The following is a 24077-nucleotide window of genomic DNA, read 5'->3' as shown; positions in this document are numbered from 1 at the left end:
TTTATGGTGCCAAAGGACTTCTTGTCGATTTAAGAACAGTTATAGGAGAGAAGCTCTGTAACTCCTCACCTTAAGAGGTTCAGAGGAGATGCCTCTATGGTGTGCACCTTCTAATCAAATGCCCACTTAGGGCACAATCCCAAACTCATTGAAGAAAATGGGATATTGATTTCCTTTGACATCACAGCTTCTCTATATATCTCATTGATTTCAATGGGCTTTGGATCAGATCTTTACTGAGGCAAAGTCTCTCTCCATCCATGTGCCTCTACAAAAAGCAATGGACCACTGGTACCTTTATTCCATATGGAACCTTGTTTCATATGAGTTTCATGAGTTCCATTCAGTCACAGAAGAGTTCAGAAAACATAGCAGCAACTTTGTGTTTTTAATGGAGAAACTGTATTTTTCACTCAGCCTTTTCTCAAAAACTATTTTTGCTCAGATCTCAAAAAGCAAGTGAATATTTAGATCAATAAATAACACAGATTTCAGTCTGGAAGACAGGTATTTTAAAAAGATATAAGCAACTGAAAAGTAGAACTTAAATTGGAAACTTTTATTGACCTCTTAGTTCAGTAGTCACTTCCAGTGCATTTACATTATTTTCATTGAAGAAAATATTTATTTTATTACCCAGGTATTTGCCAATGATACACTATCCACAGGAAGAGGGTGCATGCCTTTTCGTCGTTCATTTCCTGTATGTGGCACTGGAGACCACAGCATTCTCTTTGGAAATCTATCAACATTAAATCCAAGAGAACAGATCAATGGTTTAACCTCCTTTCTAGATGCTTCCACTGTCTATGGCAGCACACCTGCTGTGGAAAAGAAACTGAGAAATTTTACAAGCAAAGAAGGCCTCCTTGGAGTTAATGTGCAATATGATGACAATGGTCGGGAATACTTGCCTTTTGTAGACCAGGTGCCATCTTCCTGTGCACAAGACCCCAACTCAGATGAATCTGAGAGGATTGAATGCTTTATGGCTGGGGACAGCAGATCTAGTGAAGTAATCTCATTGACAGCTATGCACACCTTATGGCTGCGAGAACACAACCGCCTGGCTAAAACACTGAAAAAACTGAACATGCACTGGAGCTCAGAAACAGTTTACCAAGAAGCTCGCAAAATTGTTGGTGCTCAACATCAGGTTGGCTGACTACTTAATTGTCCATTCATTGCTGTGACTGTTAGGATTTAATTCAGGGAAAAATGAAAATGTGTTTTCATGACCTGAAGGACTTTTGGGAATCACGTTGTCTTCCTATTTTGCAACTTCAGATTTTGGGTGTCAGATTTTCAATCTTTTCTCAAACTTCTTAATATTTAGAGTCCTTCACTTGTTTAAATCCCATCCCATTTTTTTCTGGTGTCTTTTACTGTACTTTCTAGCTATATTTTCTATTAGACTTTTCTTTCTATTTATTTTATTGAAGTCTCTTCACTGTTTCTGGGTCCCATTTTATAGTACTTTTGAAAAAAGAAACAAATAAAAAGGTAAGTTTCCTGCATTTACACAGTGCACAAAAGTTTGTCTTGTTTCTAATGCAAAATCTATAAACAAATATTCTTCTTCCATAAAAAAAAAGACTATAAGCTTCACACTGCCAAACTGATACATAACCCCCAAAGGACATAAGCCTGGGGCACTAAAACTTGGATAGGAGAAATCAATATGGAAAATAACAAAGGAGATAAGAAAATAGAGACACATAGTTTCATATTAAATCAATGAGTAGAAACCTTCATTATTAAACCAAAAGTTTACTTTCAAATATAATGTCTCTCCCAACCATTCTATTGGGGTTTGAAAAGAATCTATCCTTAGATTACAGAATGTACTTATAGATTGAGAGGGAAGTAGGGCAAATATCCCATGCAGGTATCTAAATCAAGTTAACTTTCTTTACATTACCAGCTCACTCTAAACTATGAATTTGGACATGAAAATAATAGGTAGGTCATAAACAGGGCTCGACAAATAATACAATCTACTCACCCGTGGCGAGTAGATTGTTGTAACCTGGAAGAGCCGGGTTTGAGAGATCTGCGCGTGCGCAGACCGATCTGCGCATGCGCAGATTGCCAGACAGCGTGGCTGGCGAGTAGGGCTCACCACGGTTCGACGAGCCCTGGAAAACTATCTTATCTATAGTTGTTTTTTAATGGAGAAAATGGATATTTTTCCTTGTTCACACTGGTCCAGTCTCTGTGGGTATGTGTACACTGCAACACTATTTCAAAATAACTAGCATTACTCCAAAATAGCATAGTCCACATCTACACAGCAGGCAGTTATTTTGAAATAGTGTCAAAATACTGTCTACCTGGAGGACTTCTTACTCCGACTACAGTAACCCTCGTTGTACGAGGAATAAGAGAAGTCAGAGAAAGAGTGCTCTATTTCGAAATACGTACTGTATAGACAGTCCCAATTTCAAAATAAACTATTTCAAAATAAGATACGCAATTGATGTAGCTCAATTTCCGTAGCTTATTCCAACATAAGCCCTGCAGTGTAGATGCACGCTGTGTTATAACCCATAGCACTGGATCAGAAATATCAGGTTTAGAACACTTTGGAGACCACAGGCCTTTCATGTAATTGCTAGAAGTAGCTGAAATATTTGTGACATCAGTTTGGGTTTTTTTCTGAAGAGTACAGGCAGTCCCCGGGTTACGTACAAGATAGGGACTGTAGGTTTGTTCTTAAGTTGAATCTGTATGTAAGTTGGAACTGGCGTCAACCGCTGCTGAAACTGATCAGTTTCAACTGCGGCTGAATCCGGACGCCAGTTCTGACTTACATACAGATACAACTTAAGAAACCCAGGCGTCCCCAAGTCAGCTGCTGCTGAAACTGATCAGCGGCTGATTCCAGGAAGCCTGGGGCAGAGCAACTCTGCCTCGGGCTTCCTGTAGTCAGCCGCTGGTCAGTTTCAGCAGCAGCTGACTTGGGGACGCCTGGGGCAGAGCAGCTGCGGTGCTGCTGGGTTGCTCGAGTAGCGCGGCTCCTCGGCGCTACTGGAACAACCCAGCAGCACCCCAGCTGCTCTGCCCCAGGCGTCCTGATTCAGCCGCTGCTGAAACTGACCAGCAGCAGCTGAATCAGGACGCCTGAGCAGCTGGGGTGCTGCTGGGTTGGTCCGGAGCGGCGCTGTGGGACTAACCCGGCAGCCCCCAGCTGCTCTACCCCAGGGGTAGGCAAGAAAAGCCTGGTCTGCTGGGGGGGGCACTAGCTGCACCCCCCTCCCCAGCAGACCAGGGAGACGGGGGTGGCGGGGCCACCCAAGTCTTCCACGGCTTTGCTGTCTCCCTGGTCTGCTGACCTGGGAGACGCGGAGCAAAGCTGCAGAGCACACGGGCAGCGGGACAGTCCAGGCGCGCCACGGCTGTCCCACTGCGGGCGTGCGCCGAGGCTTTGCTCCCCGTCTCCCTTCAGACCAGGGAGATGGGAAGCAGCTTTTCTCGCCCCGGAGGACGGGGGCGGCGGACTACGGCGCATCTGGGCGTCCCGCCGCTCCCATCCTCCGGGGCGAGAAAAGCCCCGTTCATAACTGCGGATCCGACATAAGTCAGATCCGCGTAACTCGGGGACTGCCTGTAATTGGGAGGAAAACAGACTTTAATGATCATGAAAAAATATCACTCTTCTTCCACGTGATCTCCCTGTTTGCAGTTAGCATAGAATGAGTCTTTCAAGAAATCTGTGCATCTGATGTAGGACTATTGGTTTCTCTAAAAAAACTACATGTGGAAAAATGACCCCTTTGTTTAGAATCAGAATGTAATCAATCCAGCTTCTTTACATTAACCAAGTCAGTTCCTCTTTCTTAAGTGTGCTTTTTGTTTTAAAATGGTTATAGTAACAAGCTCGAATGGTTCTTGTTACTAGTTAGCAGAAAAGTGCAAATCAGAAATCCAAAACTAGGTCTCTGTGCACTCTGATTTTAGTGGATGGGAATATGAAAGATTATGCCCTTAAACATCATAGTTTGCACAGTGTTTTGCTCTATGTGATTCTGGGCTACTCATTAGCTCTACCAGTATCACAGATGAATGAGATCAGCCTGTGACATATGAGTAATATATTTAAGCTGATCTAGTCCATTTAGGGACACTAATTCAGTGGATGTAATTGTAGTATCTTTATTAGAGTATTATTGTAACTAGTGCACAGGTAAAAGCTGTGGTTGAAGTTGTCTGAAACTTCCATTCCAGGATTCTGTATTCAATTGCTATAACTTTCTAAGATTTTCATCTTTTGATCTGAGTATGTCCAGGTCCGGTATATGCCTGAAGATGAATATTTATGGGGAACCAGTTCATCCTTTAAAAATAATAGCTTTTTTTAAAAGCTCTATTACCATTCAATTTTTTTTATATTGCTTTTTAAACAGATCTACTGACAAGCAAACAGGAATAGAAACTTGATATTAACAGAACCCTTGGAAAAGAGTTGTGCCTTTCAAGTTTCTGGGAATTGATTTGGTTTAGTTATGGAGATTTAGCAAATACGTACCACACAATTGTAATGGATTGTTTAAATCATGGCAACACTTGAACTATGTTACAATGTTCTAAATGATGAGGACTGTGTGGTTCAAGCTTGTACAACTAATTCCATGTGGAAGTACAATGTATTGGGCCCAAACCATTCAGTGTGCCACCAAGTTCCTGCTCATTGAATGCAACAATTTCAATGTTGTGGCAGATTTATTTTGGGGTGTTTACTTTAAATCCCTTTTTTCTGCTCATAAAGATTAGTGTAACTCTTGACTTGTGCAAGGTTACTCTTTATTTGTCCTAGTGCAAAAACATGAGAGGAAAATTGGTCCTGCAGTCTAAGGAGACAGTGAAAGTACATTTATGTTCCTTTAATGTGATTAAAATTCTACAAAATTTCATGTACAGGTTAAATCTCTCTAGTCCAGCACTCTTAAGTTCAGCAACATTTGTGTTCCGACATGATTTTAGTTAGCCCGATATCCACTTATTATGGTTGTGGCCAAGTTTCCCATAGTCCCTTAAAATCTGTTTATAGCTGCCAGTCTTGGGTCTCAGTGTTCTGTGCTGTTATTTAGCTCTAATTTACTCTTACATGTATTCTAAGGGTATGTCTACACTACAGTGTTATTCAACATATCTCATTTCAAAATGGTTAATTGGAAATATGCTATTTTGAAATAAGGCGTCTACACACAAAATGCATTTTGAAATAGTGTTTTGCTATTTCGAAATAGCACGTCCACACTGAGTGGATGCTGAATCACATTTAAGGTCAGCCAGAACCAGGTCCGGCAGGGCATTAGGTCAGGAGTTACTTTGCCTGAGGCTATCTGAGGTCTGTGCTTAAAGGGACCCCCCATGGACAGCTGGTTCTCAGCTTTCCCTGCTTGCTTGCTTGCCTACTGCAATGAGAGACAGCAAAGCATTTTGTCTCTGTGTGCTCTGGTTGCCCTCACTCGGGACACCACAGCACTCTGAAACATGGAGCCAGAGCTGCCCCTGGGCACTCTGGTGCTTCTCTTGGATGCGTTGCTGTGAGCCTGGCTGCACTTTCTGCAGGCTGCTATCCGGGAGGTCCATTGGGGGGTTGTCAGTATCCTGAAGGCCCTTCAGGAGAGCTTCCACTTTGAGGAGCACTAAGAGCCTCTCTGGTCTGCCCCACTGGGGCCTTGTGCCTCATTCCTCCCTCACGTCCTTCCACTTACCCCTCCCTAACCCCCCTTCCTGATGTCAAATAAAATACATGTATTTTCATGAACACAAATTCTCTTTATTTAACAAAACGGGGGGGGGGGGGGGAAGGGTATGAAACTTTGGTGAGACTGGGGAAAGGAAGCGGGAGAGGGGAGAAGAGAGGGTGGGAGTGGGGAGGGGGAAACCTGGGAGGAGGAATCTGGAAGGGGGAAGCGAGGGGAAGAAGTGGGAGGGGAAGCTCAAGGCTCAGGATTGGGGGGGGTCTCCCCGAACCAAAATGATTGTCATGCAAACCTGCTCCTGGATTCGCATGTGGCCTTTGATGGCCCGGCTAGCAGCTATCCTGCCATAGACGGTTGTGTTCCTCCATCTAGTGTGGAGATCATTAACATTGGGGGCATCCCCCCCAAACTTGAATAAGGTCCATGATCTCCACTCTGGACCAGGAAGGCACCCACCTTCTCTGGACCCTGGCAGGCTCCTGGGAGCTGGCAGACTGCTCCTGGGGAGCGGTGGAGGGGTGGCTGCTAGTGGCTTGCTGGCTCCTGTTTTGGGGCCACTGGCTCAGGGACAGTGACTGCTGGCTCTGAGCTGGCAGGCTTGGAGCTGGCACAGGCACTGTGGCCAGAGTCAACTCCTTTAAGGGCTCCGGGGAGGGGGGAGGGAGAGGAGTGTTCTTGGTTGAGGCTGGAGTGGCCACCAGGGCACCCTGGGAAGGCTGGAGGCCCCATTTTTCAATATAAGTGTCTAAACAGCACTTATTTCAAAATAGCTATTTCGAATTTGGTGTTATGCCTTGTGGCATGAGGTTACAAAATTCAAAATAAGTGTGACGCTATTTTGAATTAATTTCAAAATAGCAGTTTGGCTGTGTAGACACTAGTAAAGTTATTTTGAGATAACAGCTGTTATTTCAAAATAACTTTGCTGTGTAGACATACCCTTTGAGCCCTGTAAGCAATGAAAGTGTTGGTAATGCTTCTAGACAATATTGACCTCCCATGGTTCAGCAAGTTCTCTAGTTCAGCACTGGTCATAAGGGTGCCAGATTAGAGAGGTTCAACCTGTAATAAAACAATGTAGGAATGTTCAGGTTGCAAAGTTAAGTACGCCAATGCCAGTAAATGCTACTAGCAACATTAACTCTGCCTTCTTGTATGTATAAGCAGTACTGATTAAAATTGTCTGGTCATATGCTATTGACTTTAATTGTATGGTCATATGCTATAATTATTATGTGTGTGTTTGCCTCATTCACTGTTTCTTTGGGACTGTGCACTGAGAATGATATGGGAGTCTTTGATGAATGTGGCAGGGGTCTTTCAGATCACTTTCAGTCTAGACCAGATTTCTTTAGATGTACAATTTCTTCAGTTCAAGATAACATTATTGAAGTCAGTGGAATTACTCTGGGTTCACACCAGTATAACTAACACCAACATCTGGGGCTCAATGGACATGGGATGGTCAATGGGGCAGAGATCCCCACTGAATGAGGATCTCATTCAGTCTAGTCCTTACATGGGTGAGCAGTAAAAGAAATGGAGTTATAAGAGTTCCCTTTTTCCTAGTCTGAGAAAAGGCAAGAGAGAACTGCAGTATGTGTGTTTGGGGGAGCAGAGGAACTGCACTCTTCTTAATCTCCTGTGACCCCAAGAAAGACGGGCAGAGAAAAGTGAGAGGCAGCAACCATGGGCAGTGCTGGCTGTATGCATCCATAAAGGGATGTTGTGCCTGAGGTGCAGCCTCAGAGCAGCCAGAGGCTCTGGGAGCCCTTTGTTTTGCAACCTTAATACTCTCTTACTGGATGGGCTGGAGACTCCCAGCATGCATTTCAAAAAGGTCTAAGAGGAGGTACAATAATCAGTGCAGATACTCACCATGCCATGCACTAGCATTTTAATCCTGGGACAGAAAGAAAGGTTGGGTTTGTTAAAGTAGATGGAGAAAGAACTGGTTAAATCTGGTAACAGGCTATAGGATTATGTGAAAAAGATTAGGTAATTCCTTGTAAATATGTGGAGGTCTGTGCCTTTACATTCATGTCCAGAAAGCATGCCTTGCTGATTTTGATACAGGACTGAATGGCAAGAAATCTGGAATTTATTCATCGTAGATTCTGCTGGAGACACACCCTGTGTGATTTTGCACAAATCATTTAATCTTTGCCTCTATTTTTGCCATTTTAAAATGTGAATAATACTTTCTTATTTCACAGGTGTGTTTGAAGGATACATTCACTAATGGATCACATTTTATATTAAGGATCCATTTATAAGTGGTGTGTAAAGGGTTAGAAAATATGTAGTAGATGTTATACATATGTAATAGATGTGCAATTTGCATTATGGTCTTTTGTCCTGTTGTTCTGTATTACAAGCTATAACAATGGATTCATAATTTATTAATACATCTCCTACTCATCTATTAACTCTTTATAAATCAATTATAAATAGAACTTTTATATACATTGTGACCTATTTGTATTTACAGGGCATGTTGAAAGCCTCTGACCAAAAATGCTGTAGAACTTTAGAGTATTATATTTTATAGGTGTTGTTACTATAATTAGTTATTTTCTATGATTTCTAAAGGAGATCTTTCTAAAATTCGGCAGATTCTACTTACTTGGCTCACAAGCATTTTTATAATTATAAGGAATTCATATAGCCTCTGCAGTGCTTGCAGTTAATTAGTACAGTTTACCCCATATTGGTCTTTGCTCACCGGAGGCCACCTATGCCAACTACAGTATATAAGAGGTCGGTGAGTACCAATCTTTACTCAGTGCAATAGCTGTCCTCCTCTTTACCCACTAGGGGCTACATTGTGTTCTCAGAATGAAGCCTGATATTATATCATCTGGACTGGAGTCTGTTGTGAGTGTTCTGTGACAATAATGGGCATTATTTCTTTGTAGGCAAGTAATTTCTATTTCAGCCTTTTATTTATTCTGGATAATCCAGTCCGATACATATCTGGCTTGTAAGGTGGTACTTTTTTATTCTTCCCTAGCAGGACTGAATGTCTCTAAGGCACAATAACAATCCCTTTCTTGCTGCAGTGGCAGTCTGACTCAGAGTGTTCTTTTTGTATTTGCACTCAGCATAGTGCCTGAAGCCCTGTTGCAAGCCAGACTCTAAGGGTACATCTAGACTACCGCGTTTTGTCGACGGAAGTTTTGTCGACAGATACTGTCGACAAAACTTCCGTCGACAAAGAGCGTCCAGACACATTGAGTTCTGTCGACAAAGCAAGCTGCTTTGTCGACAGAACTCCATAGTCTGGACACAGTGTTACAGGCAATAACACCTTCTGTCGACAGAGTTCTGTCGACAGAAGGTGTTATGCCTCGTAAAATGAGGTATACCAGCGTCGACAAAACTGCTGAGTTCTCTCGACGTTATGTCGACAGAACTCAGCGGTAGTGTAGACGCTGGTATAGTTTTGTCGACAAAAGTCCACTTTTGTCGACAAAACTAGGTAGTCTAGACACACCCTAAGGGTGCATCTAGACTGGCCTCTTGAATTTGCACAAGAGCACTGACTTTGTAATGTACAAAATCAGTGCTTCTTGCACAAATACTTTCACGCTCCCACTCGGGAAAAAGCCCTCTTGTGCAAGAGGGCCAGTGTAGACAGGGAAGAACTGTTTTGCACAAAAAAGCCCCAATGGCTTAAATGGCGATCAGGGCTTTCTTGCGCAAAATCGCATCTAGACTGGCCACGGATGCTTTTGCACAAAAGCACTTTTTGCGCAAAAGCATCCGTGCCAATCTAGACGTGCTTTTGCGGAAATACTTTTAACGGAAAAACTTTTTCCACAAAATCATGCCAGTCTGGATGCAGCCTAAGGGTAACATCCTGCATCTGAGGAGTAAGAAAAAATGAATGATTAGATCATGGGTAGTGTACACTTGCAGTTAAAAATATGCTGCTTAAACAGAATTATATACACTTTTCTGTAGGAGTACACAAATGGAAGCATAAATCCCCTTTCCCATGTAGAGACCAGCATCAAGGCTTTGTGTCTCACATTGTTGAGAAAAATAACAGAGACGTAGCCATGTTAGTCTGATCTTGGTAAAACAAAAAAAGCAGTCATGTAGCACTTAAAAGACTAGCAAGATGGTTTATTAGGTGATGAGCTTTTGTGGGGCAGAAGTGGGTCTGCCCCACGAAAGCTCATCACCTAATAAACCATCTTGTTAATCTTTAAAGTGCCACATGTCTGCTTTTATTGTTGAGAAAATGTGACTTTTCCTCATATGGAACTGAGTATGTTTTATTTCACATGAATTAGTCTGTTATCTAATTCTCTGGTGTCCAACACACTAGTCACTAGTCACATGTGGCTATTTGGCCAGTTGAGTGTGGCTAGTTGCCTTAAATAAGTGGCAACTATAGTCGCTACTGCTTCAGAACGGATTGGACACCACGGGTCTAGTTACTCTATTAACAAGTAATTCAACTATTGGATTAATAGAACATTACATGACAATAACACTTGTATTTTATGAAGTTGGCCACTGTTGCAGCAATGCCATTCTTTAGAAGAGGTAGATATTGATATCACTGATTAAAATATACTTCTTTAGGAGGTTTTTATGGAGCTTGGAGTTGATGTTATGAGGTGCTGGCTGCCTTGGGAGAGGAGCTAAATTGATCTCCAATCCCATAAATATATTTGGGCTTAGAGGACTCCCAGCACTCTGCAGGCTCTTATCCTCTCTGCCCTACATTTCAGAAACACTACATGCAGTTACAAACATTAATTTATCACTCAAAGACAGTCTCAAAGTAAATGATAAATTCCAGGGAAAGTCAGCAACTATGAGTTTCTCCCTCCTGTAAAGCTACAGTTCTTTGGTGCTGATTGTGTTGAAGTGTTTTGAGGTAAGGCTGTTCTGTCACGTACGTAAAAGAAACTGAATATGTAAGGAATACTGTATGAAAGCAACTATGAGGATTATTGCATAGAAAATATGAAAATAAAGTTTTATTTAAAATCATTCCCCCGATTAGGTTGCACACTTTCCTTCTGTGGCAGATATACTGCTTTGCATATCAAATGCACAGAAAAATCATTCTCAATCTCTGCAGGGCACTGAAACTTCTTTTTTTTTTAACTTTCGCAAGATGGTAACTTTGGCAAGATGGTAAACTTTGTCAAAACATGATAAATGTTACTGTTTCTCACCACCTTTCGAGACAAGTTGAAGGTAATAAGGTTGTGAGTTGGTTCCTTGGATTAGATGTCAGAGATTCTGATATGCTATTCTTGTAGTTTTATGTCAGGTTCCAGGTTTTTTTTCTCCAGTATCCACAGTTTTCACCTTGATTTCACATAAAATACTTCTGCCTGGCACACCATCACCATCCCTCCAGCCTAAGCACTATCAAAGCCATGCATCTTCCAACATAAGAGCAAATAAACAATACTCCATTCCATTATTAGCCTTATCATTTTAATGACTTTATTCAATGGTAGAGCCCCTAATTTCTGGAATACGTGGAGGACCTTGAAAGTGAACTGTCTTTTTCCTTTTAGACTTAGGCATGGAGCTGGAGATTTGGCCTTTAGTTGCTGCCTAATTGAATCTATTATTTCAACTGGAGAGCAAAGGAAAGCAAAGGCAGTCCATGAGTGTTGAGTCTATATGGCCGAGATTCCTGATGTACTTGTGCTTATTGCTGACCGTATCACATTTATATCATTGTTCTGCTCCACTTTGGCCAGTTTGACTTGCCTGATCATAAAACAAAGTACTCTCACTTTCCTTTACCCCTGATTCATTTTGATCATGGAGATGTAAGTATTGCATCTACAGTGTCTCCAACCAATGCATGCCTGGAGAGTGAGGCTCCAAACTTGAAAAGTCCATACTCCAACCCTTTGTGTCCCAGCACAATGTGCAACTCTGAGGCTGCAAAACTAAAAATTACAACTGGAGCTAACAATATCTTTGTGTATGTGTAATAAGTGTTGGAAAATGTTAAATTTTTAAATAACAACCATACTACTAATTTACATCAATTAAAATATGTTTGACAGACAGGCTGCAATTTAATCAAGCAGCTGTGCAAAATCTTGAGAGAGTTTCTTTCCTACATGAATAGAACTAATTTAGAAAAGTGAATGAGAGGAAGCTGAAAAAGAAAGAGCAACAGCTGCCTATATTGCTCTGTGTAGAGTGAATTCTGGCAAATATGTGGCATCATATCTTGTAGATTTCACTGGAGCTTGTTTTTCTGTGTGACATACCCAGGATAATAAATCCCAATATCTGAGGAGACTGTATTATCCCTGCTAGATTTTCAATATGCATTATATCAAGCTTCGAATGTATTTCTCTGGTCAGTTTACTGCATATTCTGTCAAACTTGAAATGTGTTTTACTGAGTTCATTGCACTTCATATTCATCCAATTATGCTTTAATAAATCCAATGTAATCTTTAATCTGCAATGCATGGTATTCAGTGCAATATATCATTTCTTCTTTTTTTGTCAGTATTACTAATAAGCCTTTTGTATATGCTTTAATAACTCTATTATACTATAAAAGCACTCAATAGGAGATTTTATCAGCATTTCCATTATAAAATCCAATTTACAAGGGTCTATGTATTCATTGGCTGCAGTTTCTTATCAAATGTCAATCAAAGGATTCTGGGAGTGAACATTTAACCATGTGACTGAAAACAGAATCTGTTCATGGTCTATGCTGGTCTAATTGAAAGGCTCAGTAGTTTATGCTGTCCAAATCAATCTTTTAGGATTCAAATCAATACCTGACACCCGCGAGCTCTCAGCCTCATTAAAGAAAGCTAGTACAGACAGCTCTGGTAATCTGTCCATGCCAGGCTTTGATCTAATAGTTGCACCTGGGGATTTAGGAGCCTGGATGGCTGGGTTCTGTTCCTAGCCCTGCCCCTGATTCAGTGCATGAACTTGGGTAAATGATTTAAACTTCTTGACCTCCATATGTAAAATACGGAGAATGCTACTTGCAGTCCTCACAGACTTGTTGAAAATGTTAATTAATTAACGCTTGTAAAAGAGCTTAGAGATCACTGGATGGAAATGCACTATACTAGTGTGAAGTATTGTTACATTATGTAAATATTAATGGAGACATTTTTTTATTTTTTCAGATTATTACTTTAAGAGATTATATTCCAAAAATCATTGGTCCAGATGCTTTTAATGAGTATCTTGGTCTGTATAAAGGCTATGATCACACAGTAGATCCCACCATTTCAAATGTATTTTCTACAGCTGCTTTTCGATTTGGTCATGCAACAATACACCCAATCATAAAGAGACTTAATGCTCAGTATCAAGATGACCCAGACCTCCCAAGTCTTCATATGCATGAAGTTTTCTTTAGTCCCTGGAGACTCATTAAAGGAGGTATGTTTTTACGTGGACTACATCTTTTCACATTATTGCAGCATTTTTCAAACCTTTTCCTAATTGAATTTCAAAGTCAGGAACATTCATTTAATTGCATCATTGGTTCAGGATGTTGAACAATGCCCAAAGAATTAATATCAACTGGGACAATTTATTTATGTTATCTAGTCTTTTGAAGTACACAAATATCATTCATTAGAAACCTCTTATTCATCTCATAAAAGCAGTCTGATAGCAAGGTTTCTACTGTCTTAAGACCTGGCCAGAGCCTCTTAACTTTATTGTTTTCTTTTCAAAACAGAGCATGTCATTGTTTTGCTGTAATTTAAAGACATTTAAAAGACAGAAGATTTAAAAAATGTAGAAGAAAAACTGCATGTAGAAATATTAAGAAAATATCTAATGATTTTGATTCCACATGAACTTTGACACGGTATTGGTTTTATGTTTTAAAGGAGGTTTGGACCCTTTACTAAGAGGTATTCTAGCAAGGTCAGCAAAACTACTGATACAAGATCAAATGATGAATGAAGAATTAACAGAAAAGCTCATTGTATTATCTGATAATGAGTCATTGGACTTAGCATCATTAAATTTACAGCGTGGACGTGACCATGGACTCCCAGGTCTGTTACATATTTCTAGATTTTTTTTTATGTGAATGATTAAGAAGTCACTACTTGTATTTGAAACATTCTGAAGATGTACCAACATGGTTATTAAGTGATAGTTAAAAAGACTCTTTTTTAGGAATACACAGCAAAAATAAATAGTAGCTATGATAAAGACAATCAGTGTCTATTGTGGATCCCCAGACCAGCACTAAGGCTGCTGGTCAGGTGTACTTGGTCATCATTACCACTGTATCATGGAGGCTTCTGATACCATCAAAGAACCCCCATGGGCCTGGGTTTGATTCTGGTTTCCTGACATGGTCACAGTTAAAAATGATACCATTACCCTTCCTGATAAGTATAATTAAACGCCATTGATTCATCTCAGCATGAGCTGTTAGAATCCTGTCACCAATGTGGGTTTAATGTTTTTCCAGACAAAGAAAGGGAGAATGGACTTTTGTATTATGAAGCGATTCTCATCCTCTCTCTTTTTTCCTCTTTCTGGTAGCAGCATGACCCATGATAACCTTCACTACTTGCACTGGCTCAACCACATGTGTGTCCCAAATTTGTTTTTCAGTCACTCATTTCATTAATTTTAAGAGGCAACGTTGCAGCTGCCAGGCAAACATAGTAAGACTTTCACAGAACAGGATCATCCATAGTTATTTTGAGGTGGTCTATTTTTCTTTCTCCTTTTCTTTAATTAAAAATTAGACTCAAGATACAAATGTATCAGCTAAGTCTTTTTATTCCAATTTGTATGCACCCCAAACTTTTGGATTTTCCTTTTGCTCTACCATCGGACTTCAGAATTTTTAGAAACAGAAATGTTATTTTATACCTAACTTTGCCTTCATTATCATAATGTAGCTCCACTATCTCGGAAAGGCCAGATGTTGCCACCCTTACTCACCATAAGTATAGGCCCATTGATTTCTACCAGTTCTACTAAGTCTATTTTGAGAGCAAAGTGCTACTTGGTGTGAGTAATGGTATTAGAATCTGGATCCTATAAATGAGATAATTTTGAGTGCTGTGTTAACCAGTCACATTTCATGACTAATCACTTTCTAAACCCAATATGTTTAGGTTACAATGACTGGCGACAATTCTGCGGTTTACCAAGACTGGAAACTCAAATTGACCTTAACACAGTAATAGCTAATAGGAAGGTAGTTGAAAAAATAATGGAATTGTACAACAATCCAAACAATATTGATGTTTGGCTTGGTGGCCTCGCAGAAAACTTCCTTCCAGGTGCTAGAACTGGTCCACTGTTTGCATGTATAATTGGAAAGCAAATGAAAGCCCTAAGGGATGGTGACCGGTAAGTGAATTTATATTGTTTATTTGTATATAGTAACTCTATACTTTAATATCTTAACCTATTGCCCTCTCCTCCCCATGCCTCCGCATCTGTTTTTTTCCTATTAAGCACAGTTTACCACTGTTTCACTCTTCTCCCACTTGTAATCGTCTCTCTAGTCTCCCTTTTGTTTATATGTGGGAATGATTCCTACAAGGAAGAAGACAATTCCTGTGGTGCATTGTGAATGGCACAGCAATTCCATGCTGCTATTCCGGCAGATGCTTCCTGCACAGCTGTTATATGAGACTTAAGTGGTGCAAGAAATCTTGTGCAAGTGTGAAACTTCATCCTGGAGAAACAGAGTTTTACCTGCATAATAAAAACAGCAGAATCAGTCTCTGGTTAAACTTAAGATTCAGACATAGTAGCTGTGTTCAATATATAAAAACAGTCTGTTACTAATGGATTTTAAAAACTGTCAATTTTTTTTTATAAATAAATGTAACTTGTAACATGAGAAATAGGAAAAAGGGTCCGTGTGATATAATAGAGTTAGGAGTAAGTCCTGCCAGCCCTTAGAGGACTAATCATGATTCACTTGAGAAGAGACCCATTTTATATTATTTGGGTCTTTAGGGCAAGTCTCATTTAGATTAAGTTCCTTTTCACACCCACGTTAAAACCCCTTTACAGTGCCAGAGTGATGTAAAATCTCTGACATACATAAAAATTACACATAAAGGAGTTTTAAAATTTTCATTTAACTCAAAAAATGAAATATTTTTACTATACAAATAGCACAGCATTTCACACAACAAACAGTTCACACAGACTTGCTTTAAATACCATTTAAAATTTTTTCTCTTCTGAATAATTTATAATGTTACTAGTATTAAATATGGGTGTGTCTAAACTACACTCCTCTACCAAAAGAGGGATGTAGATTAGGCACATTGCTATTGCAAATGAAGTGGGGATTTAAATATCCTGCGCTTCATTTGAATAAAAATGCCCGTCGCTTTTTGCCGACGCGGCACTTTGCCGGCAAAAAGCGACAGTCTAGACGGGAATCAGTCGACAAGAAAATCCTTTCCTGACCGATCCTGTAAACCTCATTGCAAGAGGCATAAGGGATCGGTCAGAAAAGGCTTTCCTTGTCAACCGATCCCTGTCTAGACTGCTGCTTTTTGCTGGCAAAATGCCACGTCGGCAAAAAGCAGGGGGCATTTTTATTCAAATGAAGTGCGGAATATTTAAATCTCTACTTCATTTGAAATAGCGATGTGCCTAATCCACATCCCTCTGTCAGCAGAAGGGTGCATTTTAGACACACCCTATGAGAACATTAGATGTGATAGTTTTATTGTCCCTCATTTTGAGTAAATGAAACATATCTGAATTTAAATAATAACATATATGCTTAATTCTGCCATCTTTCTGATCTTTTGCCCCCTTAAATTGGCTTATTTAACAATTCAACCTCTTAAAACCACAGATCAAATGTAGTAGTTGTTTGCGTGATAATAATAAAAACACTCACTTCCTTCCATGGAGTTTGAAAAATGATTGCACGGTAGACACAATGATTAGTTGTGAGCAGGTGGGATTTAAGAGTGAAAGTTGGTGAGATCAAGGCTATGACAACAGATCAGGAAGGCTCACCATAAAGGAAATTACAGACAGAGAGCTTAGGAGAGTGAAAGAATTTAAATGCCTAGGATAAATGGTTGCTGACAAAGGTGACCTCCTGAGCCTTGTCTGGAGAAAAGAAGCCTGAGGGGCAACATAACCATTTTCAAGTAAGTAAATGTTGTTGTAAAGAGAAGGGTGATAAATTGTTCTCCTTAACCACCAAGGACAGGACAAGAAGTAACAGGCTCAAATTGCAGCAAGGTAGATTTAGGCTAGACATTAGGAAAAAACCTTCTTATCTGTGAGGATATTTAAGCACTAAAACAATTCTAAGGAGGTTTTAGAATCTTTGTTATTTATCCCCATCATTAGAGGTTTTTAAGAACTGGTTAGACAAACACATGTCAGGGATGGTCTAGATTACACTCACTCCTGCTTCAGTGCAGGAAACTGGACTAGATAAGCTGTAACTTTTCAGTCCTGTATTTCTTTGGTTTCTATGCCTGACATTGTACCAAAGCTGATTGTTGCACATGGTATGAGCTAACTCCCATTCTGTCATAAAAAGATGACAATAAAATTTAAAAGGTAGAATACATATGGGTACATCAACATGGAAAAAAAAATCCATGTCAACAAGGTTCAGAACTGAGGTCAACTGATTCAGGCTCACAGGTGTCTGGATCAAAATACAGGACTATGTAGCACTTTAAAGACTAACAAGATGGTTTATTAGATGATGAGCTTTCATGGGCCAGACCCATTTCCTCAGATCAAATAGTGGAAGAAAATAGTCACACCATATATACCAAAGGATACAATTAAAAAAAGAACACATATGAAAAGGACAAATCAAATTTCAGAACAGAAGGGGGATGCGGGGGGGGGGAGGTAAATGTCTGTGAGCTAATGGTATTAGAGGTGATAATTGGGGAAGCTATCTTTGTAATGGGTAAGATAACTGGGGTCTTTGTTGAGACCCTCGCGTAGAGTGTCGAATTTTAGCATGAATGACAGTTCGGAGGATTCCCTTTCAAGTGCAGATTTAAAAGGCTTCTGAAGCAGGATGCAGGTAATTAAGTCGTTGAGACAGTGTCCTTTCTGGTTGAAATGGCAAGAATCTGTTTTTTTCTTTGTGATCCTGTCTAATATCTGTTTTGTGGGCATTGATCCTATGGCGAAGTGTCTGAGACGTTTGTCCAATGTACAAAGCAGACAGACACTTTCGGCACATGATAGCATAAATTATATTTCTGGATGCTCAGGAATATGTATTCTTGATCTTTATAACTCACTTGGTTAGGTCCAATAATGGTATCAGCAGAGTGAATATGTGGACAAAGCTGGCAACGGTGTCTGGATGGGAGACTAAAAATAAAAGTATGGACATTGTTGCTTGGGATGGAGCTTGGGCTCTGAAACCCTGTGAAGGTTTCTGATGAGTCTCAGAACCAAAGCTGCAGTGTCTTCACTGTTACTTTTAGCCCAGTGGTGCTGGCCTCTCAGTTGCTCTAGGCTCTGAACTTACTGCCATGAGGCCTTTTTTCCCCTAGTGTAGACATGTCCTACCTAAAACTATAATTTGACCCACTGAGATCTGACCAGACACAGTAAGAGAAATCCTTATGCTTCCCACTAAGAAAATGAAAATGCTAAGATGGTCAAACAGCTGGACACTCCATGACAGAAAATGAAGGGAGAGTGTGAGGGATCTAATGCTTGTTGGCTCAATTGAAGACCAGTACAGAGAAGCTAGACATTGTTGGAATAGACATTTCCAGCGGAGGTCTGAAATGTACATAGGTACGGTGGCTCTTGTAACAATCATTGAGAACCAATAGAGAAGCCAAAGATTTGTCCGTAGACCAATTGCATAACAGCCAGATGAACAACCATGAGTTTTGGAATAAGGCTATAAAACTTGTGGACCCCAAACAGGGAAGAATCAGGAAAGAACAAGAACATTGTATAGCTAGGCTATGATAATAAGTGAATGATAAATATTAAAGAACTACATAATGTTGTGTTTTGATTGTCACTCTTCTAGGGGAGAGAAAGGAAAAGTCTATTTTTAACGTAATGACTGTGGTGTAATTATACAATGCTCAGGTAATCTGATGCTTCATATATTAATTGACATGCCAGTTAAAAAGGAATTCAAGATATCAATTTCTAGACATTCATTTAAGATCACAAATCAGAATTTCAACAAAATTTCAGACTGATTGAACTCTTATTGCTCACTTACGTAACAAATATTGCAATGATTCCCCTTTGAACAAGCAAAATCACACCCAAACTTTAATCTGGTAGAGTCATTTGGAATACATTGTTTCTGCTCCATCAGGAGTTAATCCTTTTTCCCTGGCCTTTCCTTATTCAGATGTTTCTCCCTGGGGCTACGTCTAGATTGCAGGCTTCTTGCGCAAGAAGCTTTTTGCAGAAGATATCTTCCACAAAAACTTCTTGCTCAAGAGTGCATCCACACTGCAAAAGCACATCAAAAAAGCAATGTGCTTTTGCGAAAGAGAGCATCCAGACTGCATGGACATTCTCTCGAAAGGAAATTCTGATTGCTATTTACAGAATGGCCACCAGGACACCTGTGCTTTTTTTGATTGCCTATTTTTGTGCAAAAAAACCCTGTTCCCCATCCACACATATCTTTTTTCACAAGAGCTCTTGCGCAAAAAGGAGTTATTCATCGTAGAAAGAGGAATACCTATAGCGCAAAAATTCCTGTGCTCTTTCCATTTTTTTGCGCAAAAACGCACTTGAGGTGTGGATGCTCCACAAGTTTTTGTGGAAAAACAGCCATTTTTCTGCAAAAACTCTGTAGTGTAGACAGAGCCTGGGTTGAGAGTCAGAAAGAGGCAAGCACTCTGCAGCTGAACTTCTGGCTGACTGATTGTTGACTATATTATGGCTTGTCATGTCTGAATTGACTGTTACCTCAAGGATGAATAGTTCTCTTTCCAGCTCATTTTTATATATATATATATATATATATATTTGGTAATATATCCTGTAATATCTGTTTAACAAATACTATATTGTGCAGACAAGAGAGTTACAAATGTATAATCTGATTGTTGGCGCATGTAACTCTGAGTATGAGGTGTCTGAATATGTGATTACTGATTAAACTTGTGCTGAAAATATCTCCATTCTTTATGGCTTGGAGAGTTTCTGATTTCCTAGTGGGAGAAGATTGATAGTGAAGAAGGGAAGAATTCGAGAGCAGTGTCACATTGTTCTTTGTCCTTAAGCTTCTGAACACTCCCACCTACCTTCACCTCCAGTTCATTATTGTAATGGGTAACTTCCTCTTCTGATGTCAGAATCACCTCTTTTTAGACTCCACTAGGTGATTTCACCCTCTTGATCTTGCTACTTTTAAGGGATGGTTCTTAAGGTTCCCCTGTCAAGAAATAAAAGTAAATAGACCTTGGTCTTGCCAGATGCTGAGCTCTCCTGTAAAATACTAAATACTCTCAACTACCATTGACTTCCATAGGAACATGGGGTGTTTAGCATGTTGCAGGAGAACTAAGCACTTTGCAGGATTGAATCCATATCAGATTTTATGGTAGGAATATAAATCTTTAACCAATGTAGTTGCTGTTGTTTTCCCATTGGTATAGTGCATGTTCCTTAACTATGTTTTGATGAAATGCTAATTTTTTTTCTCATAATAGTAGTGCACTTTGCAAACAGAAATGATTAACACCTGGAATATAATACTTTTAACAAGGACCTGCAAATCTTTACAGATTTTGGTGGGAAAACATTCATGTTTTCACAGAAGCTCAAAGGCACGAACTAAGAAAACATTCTTTGTCCCGTGTAATCTGCGATAACACGGGGCTTTCTGAAGTGCCACTTGATGTCTTTCGACTTGGGAAGTTTCCTCAAGACTTTGAGTCATGTGATAATGTACCTGGAATAAATTTAGAAGCATGGCAGGAAACCAATCAGCAAGGTAATCTGATAATTAAGCATGTTCATTACACAGGTAGGAAGGATGGTTCTTTGGCTATAAAGTCACCCAGAACTTGGGAGACCTGCCTTCAAGTCACTGCATTACCACAGATTTCCTGTGATCTTGGGCAAGTCACTTGGTCTCACTATAACTCTGCTCCTCATTTGGAAAATAATTGTACTTTCCTATTACACTGTTTTGAACATATATGCATTAGTGATTGTGAGTAACAGTAGTAATAAAGGCCACATAAGTACCAAAGATAGTTAATAGTAGGTAATAATTGTACAATACTTGCCATTAAAAAGTCAACATTTAATATGTGTTACCACCTACTGATATCATAAATACTGCAGTTAGCCCTTAAAAGCTCCTGTTTAAGTGGACATATAATAGAAACAGGGTGGTGTATGAGTGAGAAAACTAAAAAGTATCTTAATTCATAATGTGTCTTTTTAAACTATATCTAGAGGAAACATGTGGATTCCCAAAACAAGTAGCAAATGGAAACTTTGTACATTGTTCAGAATTTGGAAAATCTATGGTGATTTACTCATGTCAAAAGGGGTACCAACTCCAAGGAGAAGAGCAATTAACCTGCACAAACAGAGGATGGAATTTTTTACCACCGGTTTGTATAGGTATCTGTATTTACACATTTCTGACTTTGCAATGACCAAGATGAATATGATTCACCAAAAAAGCCTTTTTATTCCATGTTAAAAAGTGAATTATTTCAAAACTCATTTCACTGTCCATGTTCTGGCAGCCACAAGAATCTCAGACTCTTCTCATCCTGATCCAGCGGTTGGGCTTATGGAAAGGATGCTAAGGGGACAACTAACTACTAAAACATTAACTATAATCTAGCATGTAGCTCCCAGTGGGAATCATATAAAGGGAAATGAGTGAGAGGTGTATTTCTCATTTTCTTACAACCAGAATCATAGGAGTAGTTAGAGACTGTTCCAGGCATTAACTGGTGCTATTTCAGTGGACTTTCTCCCCTGCATTACTAGCGCACCACCAGCAGGCTATATATCCAACAAGTAAGTGAGGCAAGAACTACACAATTAGAAATTTTGATCTTAGAACAAAAAGGGAATAATAATAATAATAATCTCCCATCCTAGAAAATGCAAAATCCTAAAGCATTATAGCTATTGTAACTTGAACTGCACAGATGATTGAAATATGGTAATGAATTTTTTCTTGTTCTTTCAACAATTTTAATGAATATTTATTAAAATTCTCAGGAGCTAGATTTTGTTTATCTTCCCCTTTCCTTTTATCCTTTTTCCTTCTCCCTCCTTTTTTTTTCACCCTTTGCCACTGAAAAGGGGAAAGCATCACAAATATTACATTAAGGGGGGATAGCTCAGTGGTTTGAGTATTAACCTGCTAAACCCAGGATAGTGAGTTCAACTGTTGAGGAGGCCATTTAGGGATCTGGGGCAAATCTGTCAGGGATGGTACTTGATCCTGCTGCAAGAGCAGGGAACTGGACTCAATGACTTCTCAAGGTCCCTTCCAGTTCTATGATTCTATTTAAATTAATGGAATTTCACTGTATATGAGTACACTTTATGCAGCATTCAGTACTCTGTGTGCATTCATCATGAGTTTACATAGACTCAGAGTGTTCAGACTTTATGAGAACACTCAAGAAAATGAGCTCTGAAAAGGCCATATTTAGGAATACTTCATGGATGGTGGCAAATTAATGTGAATGAAAGTGCTACAGCTGATCCTCTATAAGTCTGTTTATCAGCATGTGTATGGGAGTGGAATAAAAAGCTTTTTACATTAATTCTATGCCATATATAGAAAAATCAAATAAAATGTGCAGCTTTCTCCTTAATTCAAATCCTACTTATCCATGGACTTCCACCCACATAAATACCATATAAAGAAGAAAAGCTGTATAATGAATTATAATTCTTTTTCAATAAATTAATGTTCTGGCAGCAAACTGAATAAGTAAGTGATATGAATGAGTCACTTCTCATCCTAGTTTTTGTTGCTATGTTAAGTAATATCAACAAAAGCCTGTATATTTGTTATAGGAAAACAAGCAGTATAATAAACACTGCATTTATTAAAAGAAACTCATCAAAACTGACTTAATGCAGATGCTATTTGAGCTTTTCAGTATGACATTCTTACTTTTTTGCATGCCTGTCTTTGCAGTGTGTGCCCAATCTTTAAATACAGTATAGTAAGATAAGACTAATTCACTTAATTAAATCAAAAGGCTACCCTTGGCATTTCTGAAGATGGTTTCAAAATTATACAAGTTTCTGGAAGAAAGGGGGGTCTAAGGGCAACAGTATGGGCCTGGCAGCACTGCACAACAGAAAAATTAATGGGAAAATTAAAAGCATCAAGAGGTTTCATGGTGTGTGTGTGTGTGTGTGTGTGTATAACATGATCTAATGTTATGCACAACTTGAAGTTAATAACTTGAAAAGGTTCCCTAAGTGAACCATCACAAAATTATTTGATGGCTGCACTAATTATTCTCCTCTTTCTTTCTTTTTTGGGGGGAGAGTGTCGTTTCCACATAATTTCTTAGCAATTTTACCCACATAAAATAAAGGAGTAATAGTGACAGTATTTATATATAATAGTGATAGAGATGTAGCCGTGTTAGTCTGTTGTTAGTCTTTAAAGTGCTACATAGTCCAGTATTTATATATATTTTACTTTTAGAACACAAGTATCCTTTTCTTTGGAATTCCTATTGCAGATAGTGTGAACAAGATCCTAGTTTCTGACTCTCTGTTATCATTCTTTCTACTTTCTAGACATCAATGAATGTGAAAACCTAATTAATCCACCATGCCATCTATCTGCTAAATGTATTAACACCAGAGGCAGCTACCAGTGTCTCTGCATGGATCCTTACGAACTAGCAAAAGATGGAAGAACATGCATAGGTAATCCATTAAATCTGTTCCACTGATATGGGTGTGCAAATTGTAAACCTGGAGTAAAAAATAATTGATTATATAAAATACGTTGTTAATAGACACACACAATTTAGACAATCAGCCCTATAAAATACAGTCATATTTTGTCTGGCATAGTCAGGATACTGAACATTTACACACTGTGATTACCATTCAAATCTACAGACTTAACCTCATCATTTGCACTATTCCTTAGCAAAAGCACCATTTAGAGAAGGCAAGTGAGAGCTGAAGCCCCAGAATTTTGTACAGCTAACTGGTAGCAACACTGCTACTCCTCTGCCTCCTACCCTCACCAGCTGGGAGCAAGGGCCACTCACGCTGCTCAGCCAATAGGAATGCACAGGTGTATCTGGCAGAGGAATGGCAGAGCTGGGAGCTTCTGTGGCATTTTTTTTTCAGATTCATTTTCCTGAAACCAACAGACTGAGGGGG

At 39.4% G+C, this 24077-nt stretch overlaps 1 protein-coding gene across 1 annotated transcript in view; it reads left to right on the top strand.

Annotated features, from left to right (window-relative positions):
• The window catches only part of TPO (thyroid peroxidase), a 73857-nt gene extending 50222 nt beyond the window's left edge, over nt 1-23635 (top strand). Inside the window, exons 7-13 of the mRNA XM_014577489.3 lie at nt 641-1156; nt 12866-13124; nt 13583-13753; nt 14837-15074; nt 20462-20670; nt 21141-21311; nt 23478-23635. Of these exons, the coding sequence (XP_014432975.3) occupies nt 641-1156; nt 12866-13124; nt 13583-13753; nt 14837-15074; nt 20462-20670; nt 21141-21311; nt 23478-23635 (1722 nt within the window). The remainder of the gene's footprint in view (nt 1-640; nt 1157-12865; nt 13125-13582; nt 13754-14836; nt 15075-20461; nt 20671-21140; nt 21312-23477) is intronic.
• The last annotated feature ends 442 nt before the right edge of the window (nt 23636-24077 follow it).

Source organism: Pelodiscus sinensis, chromosome 3 (genome assembly GCF_049634645.1).
Source record: "Pelodiscus sinensis isolate JC-2024 chromosome 3, ASM4963464v1, whole genome shotgun sequence".
NCBI lineage: Eukaryota > Metazoa > Chordata > Testudines > Trionychidae > Pelodiscus > Pelodiscus sinensis.
This window is presented reverse-complemented; position numbering and strand designations above follow the sequence as displayed.